This window comes from Hibiscus syriacus, unplaced genomic scaffold (genome assembly GCF_006381635.1).
Source record: "Hibiscus syriacus cultivar Baekdansim isolate YM2019G1 unplaced genomic scaffold, ASM638163v2 tig00111834_pilon, whole genome shotgun sequence".
Lineage (NCBI taxonomy): Eukaryota > Viridiplantae > Streptophyta > Magnoliopsida > Malvales > Malvaceae > Hibiscus > Hibiscus syriacus.
The window spans coordinates 574333-581601 of NW_024063192.1; the positions used below are offsets into that span (position 1 = coordinate 574333).

The 7269-nt window shown below is 36.6% G+C and overlaps 2 protein-coding genes and 1 pseudogene across 2 annotated transcripts; 1 reads left to right on the plus strand and 2 right to left on the minus strand.

Annotated features, from left to right (window-relative positions):
• Nucleotides 1–859: 859 nt before the first annotated feature.
• Nucleotides 860–1699, minus strand: LOC120171542 (transcription factor bHLH53-like). Its single transcript, XM_039179232.1, has 2 exons — nt 1124–1699; nt 860–1030 (listed from the first exon to the last, which is right to left on the minus strand). Exons 1-2 carry the CDS (start codon nt 1697–1699, stop codon nt 860–862), a joined length of 747 nt encoding a protein of 248 aa, XP_039035163.1.
• Nucleotides 1700–3405: 1706 nt separating this feature from the next.
• On the plus strand, nt 3406–4294 carry LOC120171597 (annotated as a pseudogene).
• A 1374-nt stretch (nt 4295–5668) lies between these two features.
• Nucleotides 5669–7040, minus strand: LOC120171594 (peroxidase N1-like). The gene is made up of 3 exons (XM_039179272.1): nt 6603–7040; nt 6347–6509; nt 5669–6256 (listed from the first exon to the last, which is right to left on the minus strand). Exons 1-3 carry the CDS (start codon nt 7005–7007, stop codon nt 5835–5837), a joined length of 990 nt encoding a protein of 329 aa, XP_039035203.1. The 5' UTR covers nt 7008–7040; the 3' UTR covers nt 5669–5834.
• Nucleotides 7041–7269: the final 229 nt, after the last annotated feature.

Here is a 7269-nt window from a genome sequence, read left to right on the forward strand (position 1 = left end):
AAATTTTAATTATAGATTTTTTTTGTAAATATAAAATAGTTTAAGGATAAATTTGTAATTTAACATTCGTAGAATTTTTATTATTCAATGACAGAATAATAATATTTTTGAAAGAAAAAAATTATGGGCATTTTAGTCTAAAACGCCGGTAATCCAATAATACCTAAGGAAATGGATGTAATGACATTCCGGTAATACACCCCAAAAAAATCCACTATTGGTAATGTAATATTACCGGGAATAACATTCACGGCCAACCAAACGGGAAAATGTGAATTTCATTCGTATGGGAATCTCACATTCCCCCAACCAAACACAACCTTAATGTAATTTGATATGTATCCTAGCAAGTCTTTCATGGTTCGTCTTCGGAAAGAATTCAAGTAATCTATGGCCAACTTCCTACTAATATTATAGCATTATGCTATTATAATAAATAATTTTCATTGCGTCTCCTATAAACTTTCTTTATTCAAATCATTAGCCTAGCAAAATTATCAATTTTAATGAGGGCGTTTTGTTAAAGATTTAATTGATTAATATAAATTAATTATAAATTTATGAATTAATTAATATAAATAGAGTATTATAAAGATTTATTATTCTTCATTTCAATTTGATCAAATTTTTTTATATTTTATTAGAAAGATTAAATCAAATGAAAATTTGATATATCTATCCATGAAAACAAAGATAATTACATGTATTTTTTGGTAACCAATAAATACATGTATTAAAACAAAATTAACAAGTCTAAATACAGACATAATCAATCAATAACAAAACTAGAGGTAATTGGTTAAATGTAGAAAACAGTGAGTTAATTCAGTCCGAGTAGCCGAGCTAACCAAGCCGAAGGTCATAAAAGGCGAGCGAGTCCATCAGAGGCCGGTGGCTTTGAAATTGCTGTCAAAGACAGAACAAAATCCTTTGGAACCAAGCACTTCTCTTCGGCGTAAAGCTTTTCTTGAACCTTTGCAGATGTTAAAATCTGCAGGCTTTCCTTTTCCTTGCAATTATCTCCATTTTCCTGCATTTTTTTAAAAACATTAAACCCCTTTGCTCATATAAGCAATCAATCTTCATACGTATGTGAAGAATTATGATCGTCGTAGAAGATTACCGAGAACGAGTTCATGAGTTGAAGGATTCCGAGTTGAGCTTGCAAGAACTTGACGTATTTGAAAGCAGCTTGAAGCATGTCAGCAGTGTTCATCTTAGTCCCACCTGGCACGAGCTTCCCAAGCTCTTGAGTCTTCTTGGTTATTTTCCTCCTCCTCTCCCTCCCCGCGATGCTTTGCGCCGACACGCACTTCCTGTCGCCGTCGTTGTTCTTACCGTTAACCCGATTCATGCCGTCTTCGAGCACCGGACATGAATTCGGATCGACCGCCTCGAAGAAACCGGGCATCATCATCAAACACTGATCGTCGACGAGTTTCTGGCGTTTAGAGCATGGGAAAGAGACGAAGTTCTCGTACGATGTGGTTTCCGGCGGCGAGGGAATCAAAGGATCGACGGGAAGTAAAGGAGTGTAGCTTTCGGGTTGAAGAAAACTGCTGTTTAGTTCAATGTAAGGATCAATGAAACCAAATGGCAGCTCAAATGGATCCCAGTATTGTTGTTGATCAGCTTGAACTGTTTCGTCATTAATATTCTGGAAATCAGTTTCCCAGTTCGAGTATGAACTTAAAACCATGGCAGCCGTTGGAAGAAGAAGAAGAAACCAACGAAAATGTATAGAGAAACTCAGAAATGGAGAAGAAAAGTGTCGAAAGTTTCAGTGGTGAATTGACTTGTCGAGACTTGAGACACAAGAGATTTCTTTATAAGACATATACATTGTGGAATCAGTGAAGAAAGAGGGAAAGAGAATGGTGGGTTGGAGATAAAATATGGAAGACGGGATGAGGTAAGTTAACTGTTTCCTAGAAAATCTAGGGTTTCTTCATTGCTTCCCTCTAAAGAAACTGAAAATACAAAGACCTTTTCAGGCTTTGGCGGCTGCCATGCATGCATAATTGTTGTATTATGATGGATTATTTTTAAAAATATGGTTAAAGCCCATTTAGTACTGGGTTTGGAAATTATTTTAATTTAAAAATATTTTTAGAATTATATATAATGTTAAATCGATTATTTAAAAGATGTTTAAAGTATATTTTACGATAAAAAAGTTATAAACGTAAAATACTTTTTAAAAATCTGTTTATAGATGCGCATATTAGGTTGAAGCCATAAATTTTTAGTATTCTGTCATTAAAAAATCAAGAGAACTGTTGATATGATATTTTTATTTTTTCAATGATGACATGATATTACCTTATGATGTTATATAAGCGCCACTATTAAATTTTTAACGGTAGTGTATTAAAATAAAATTTAAACTAAATATTAGATACGTTTAAAAAAATAAAGTTTAAATATAAAAATAGAAAAACAGTAATAATTTAGATATTAAATGCAGAGTTTACCCTAATATTTAATGTAAGATTCGGCTCAATTTATATACACGATTTGATGGATACTATCGGATAGAATTAGTGCTAACAATAATCCTAACCAATACTCAACAGAAATCAACTGAAGTTGGACAGATTACAACAAACTGTTATAACTAATTTGCTATATTTACTCTGTACATATAATTTTAATTATGGTTTTAGCATAAGTCGACTGAGGTTGGGACAAATATCTTATTTCTAAGTTTAATTATGGTTTTAGCCAAAAATTTAGGATTTAATTCATTAATTTCAACAACAACAACAAAACCCCTTTCCTATATACAAAGATACACAGAAGTCAACGATACCAAGCTACGAGAAGGTATAAAGTCAAATGAGTGTGAAATCTATAAACATTAAAGGATGCACTATTGAAAGATGTTAATTTTAATTTAACATTATTTGATTTATCTAATTTTACAACAGTATAAAATCTATAATTAATATTGAAAGATGTTATATTATCTTCATATTACATCGTATTTTTGTATAATTTACGACTGTGATTGAGTTTATAAAATAATTACTAATTTATTTATGATATGTTCTTATTCATGACCATTTTTCACGTAATATCTCACATGTTATATGTTTGTGCCGTGTACTCATTATTTTGTATATAAAAAACTATATGTTTATAAATGTAAAAATACAACCCTAATACAATAAAGAAAGAGGACCCACAAAGCATAATCATATCCAGACCAGGTTCCACGTGGTCTGGAGCAACGTTGAGATGTGGATGGACTTCAACTCCCCATTGGTCCGAAATCTAAACTCCTTACTGACTTAGATATCGTCTCTAGATTTCTTCGATCCTCCTTGTCTCTCTACAAATCCTTCCTTTTGATTCCCCCACTCATCTGCTTGTTTCTCGAGAAAAAAAAATCACAGAAAAAAAATGGCTGCTACATCTGGTGCTGTTCTAAATGGGTTATGCTCATCGTTTCTTTCTGGAGGAAAGAGGAGCCAAGCTCTTTTGGGTGAAAAGTCTCCCCCTCCCCTGCCGGTGGAGCTAGGAAGTTTGTCGTTGTGGCAGCCGTCGCCGCAGCTAAAAAGTCTTGGATTCCCGCCGTCAAAGGTGGTGGCAACTTCATTGACCCCGAATGGCTCGATGGATCGTATGTTTTTTTCCTCCCCCTCTTAAACCACTTTTTTTTTTACTATTTCTTGTTCGCTTGCTTAACTAAAGTTTCTCTTCTTTTTTTCAGGCTCCCGGAGACTACGGATTCGACCCGCTTGGTCTCGGCAAGGACCCAGCATTCCTCAAATGGTACCGAGAAACCGAGCTGATCCATGGACGTTGGGCCATGGCCGCCGTTCTCGGAATCTTCATCGGCCAAGCCTGGAGTGGCATTCCCTGGTTCGAAGCCGGAGCTGACCCGGATACCATAGCCCCATTCTCCTTCGGTTCACTCCTCGGAAACCAGCTCATCCTCATGGGTTGGGTAGAAAGCAAGCGTTAGGTTGATTTCTTCAACCCCAAATCACAGTCCGTGGAATGGGCAACACCGTGGTCTAAGACCGCCGAGAACTTCGCCAACGCCACCGGCGAGCAAGGCTACCCCGGCGGCAAGTTCTTCGACCCATTGGGGATTGCCGGAACGATTCAAAACGGGGTTTACGTGCCTGATTATGACAAGCTGAGAGACTTAAGCTTGCTGAGATTAAGCATGCGAGAATTGCGATGTTGGCCATGTTGATTTTCTACTTCGAGGCTGGCCAAGGAAAGACGCCACTTGGTGCTCTTGGGTTGTAAGGAAATTAATGGCCATCTTTGTGTAGATAAACTGCAAATGTTGTTGTTTGTTGAGTTGACGATGACTTCTTACTAAAATATTTTTTTTAAAAATAATTTAAGTTTAATGTTTGAAAGAAATTAATTTGATTTATAAATTTACTTTATATTTTAAATTGAGAAAAATCAACATAATCCTTTAACTTATAAAAATATGATGTATAAAACGAACTCACCTTACTTTTGAGTTTTTGAATTCGTAGTTTTACAACAACAACAAAACCCAATTCCCATATGTATGGGGTAAGGGGGAGGTAGGGTAGTAGGCTACCCCCAACGCCAGGTTGAGAGTAACTTCCGTGGAAGACCTCCGGCAGTCAGAAAATTAAAAATTTAGATAAAATGCAATGCATGTATAAATAAATACATAAATACATAGCTAAACAGTATTCATATGCAGTCATTAAAATCATATGTGCGTCTGTAACGGGAATTAATCCCTGCATAATAATCCCTGCGAAAGAATCTCTGCATATAGACAGAAACATAAGATAAGATCCGGCTAAATTTAAAAGAGGAAACATGAAGAGAATGATACACAGAAGTCAACGTTAGCAAGCCCAGTTCTAATCCTTCATAAATACCAATAACAGAAACGTATAAAAAGTATAAGTCATGGAAAATACTACAAAGACATTAAAAGAAGACAGAGATGATACACCCTATAGATGTGACCCACACTACTCGACTACCCTAGTCTTTATCCTCCATATATGATCTTTAATATTTTTTTAATATTATAATATAATATATATGTTTAAAATTTTCTTAATTAATTGACAATGCATGCATACATTACAATTGTAGTTGTTCAAACTCAAGACCTCTAGGAAGAATAACACTCTTTTTTACCATTGATACCAGGGACGAGCTATGTTAAGGCCCAAAGGGGCCTCGACCCTGTAAAATTTTTAATTCAATAAATTTTGGTCTAATATTATTTTAGTTCATATTCAAATTAAAAATACAATAATTTATTAAATAATTATTTAAGTAGGGGCCGAATTAAAGAATGATAATCCAATGTTCTCAAAATTTTTGGTCTAATAACAATTTAGGTCATTGTAAGTTTAAATATTAAACAAATTAAACATTTTTTTTAATTTTGAGTTTAAATACCTAATAAGTCCTAATTTTTTTTAAAAAATATAAGATTTTAGCTCCTGCCAATATTTAGTCCGCTAACATAGTATATAGCACTTTATCTACCTCTTTGGAGAATAAGGCAACAATTAATCAAATATTATATCAAGTTAAAGTAGATTAAATCTCTAAACTGAATATAGTATATGGACGAAAGCTGTAATTTGACCATTATATGGAGCAAGAGGTCCAATATAGAGAACTTTATCAACAATTACAGACGTTGCATTTGACAATGATTATCCTTAAATTTGCACGTTTTTATCGAATTAATTAACGTAGACAATATCCATAATTTTCAAAACAAACAAGGTCAAATTACATCATCAGTGTAAAACTTTTTGGTTTTTTTACACTATATGATTGGATCTTACCCACATTTATTACAGTTAATTAACTTTAGAACAAACCCTGCGGATTTCGCCCACAGTGCCTGTTTTCACTTCAATGTTGCTCATTTTCACCATGGACCTTCCAAATTCAATGTTGAACGTCAATCCAAGCAACCCTCTGATGCCCAAGAATCGTTGAACAACGTTCCGGGTGGAAGCGTCGGTCCATAGACTTTGATCGGACTCGAGAATTCCCCTGCCAATCCTCAAGTTGGCGAAGAACGAGTTATCGAATCTGTTAACGCTGCCGGTGTCCAATCCGATCCTCCGTGACCCGTCACCGTTCTGCGGACAAAGAGCTTGAAGTTGTGAAACGAATGAGGCGGCGATCGAAGGGTCGGCTCCGTTTCCGGTCGTGGTGAAGTTGTAAAGCCTGTATCTGAAGAATTGGCAGGCTGAAGTACCAATGGTGTGCCCCCCTGGAGTCCAGAAATTACATTATATTTTTATTGATTTGAATTTAAATTTATATTCGAATTCGAATGTAATAATATAATTATAACGCTTACCAACAAGGGTGACAAGATCTTGAGTGTTGAGACCCTTTGCTGCAAATTTTTGCTTCTGCAAATCGACCGAGTCACGGAAGCCGGGCAAATTGGCGGCATCGGATGCCTGCGAAACCGTTCCGTCTCGGCGGCCTGTCGGCACGGCCCAGCTCGCTCCACCGCTCTGTCACATTACATTATCAAAAGCCGCCATTAACGACTAACCAACAAACAACATAGAAACAAGATCAAAGCAAAAAAAATAGTTACCACTTACCACAACTACAGAATCACGAGCAGCGAGAGCTAAAATATCAGCACACGAAACAACACCAGGGCATGCAGCTTCGAGCTGAGTCTTGGCATCGTCGATGACTTCGTACCCTCTCAACAAGAGATTTGGAGGCGCCGTTTTCTCGGTACCGGAACCGTCGATAAGGATCGAACCATCGCATCCATTGACGAAGCAGTCATGGAAGTGCATGCGGAGCAAACCGGGAGCCACGGTTGAATCAGACCTGAAATGGGATTGAACCGCGGACCTCACGATGGACTCGACTCGAGGACATGAAGCCGAGTAGAACCCAACCCTGGTGCCCTGGCCTTCCACCAATACACCACCGGCCACGGCAAGCAACAGGGAAACTAGAACGAATCTTTGGCTAAAACAACTAAACCCCATTGTTGTTGGAGAAGAGAAGACCTTGAAGATTCAGCTGAAAGACGATTTTGAGAGATTGTGAGTTTGGATTGATAGATGAGGAGTGATTTATATAGGCAAAACAAAAGTCAGATAAGCATCGAGAGCAGTGTAAACGAGGGAGAGATTCAAAAACGATCGGCTAAGACTTTTGGGGTTTGGGGATATTGCCAAAAAGCAAAGTTGAAAGAAGATTACAACTTCTCTACCATTATCAACTTGCATGCATGTGAGTGACTCAGTA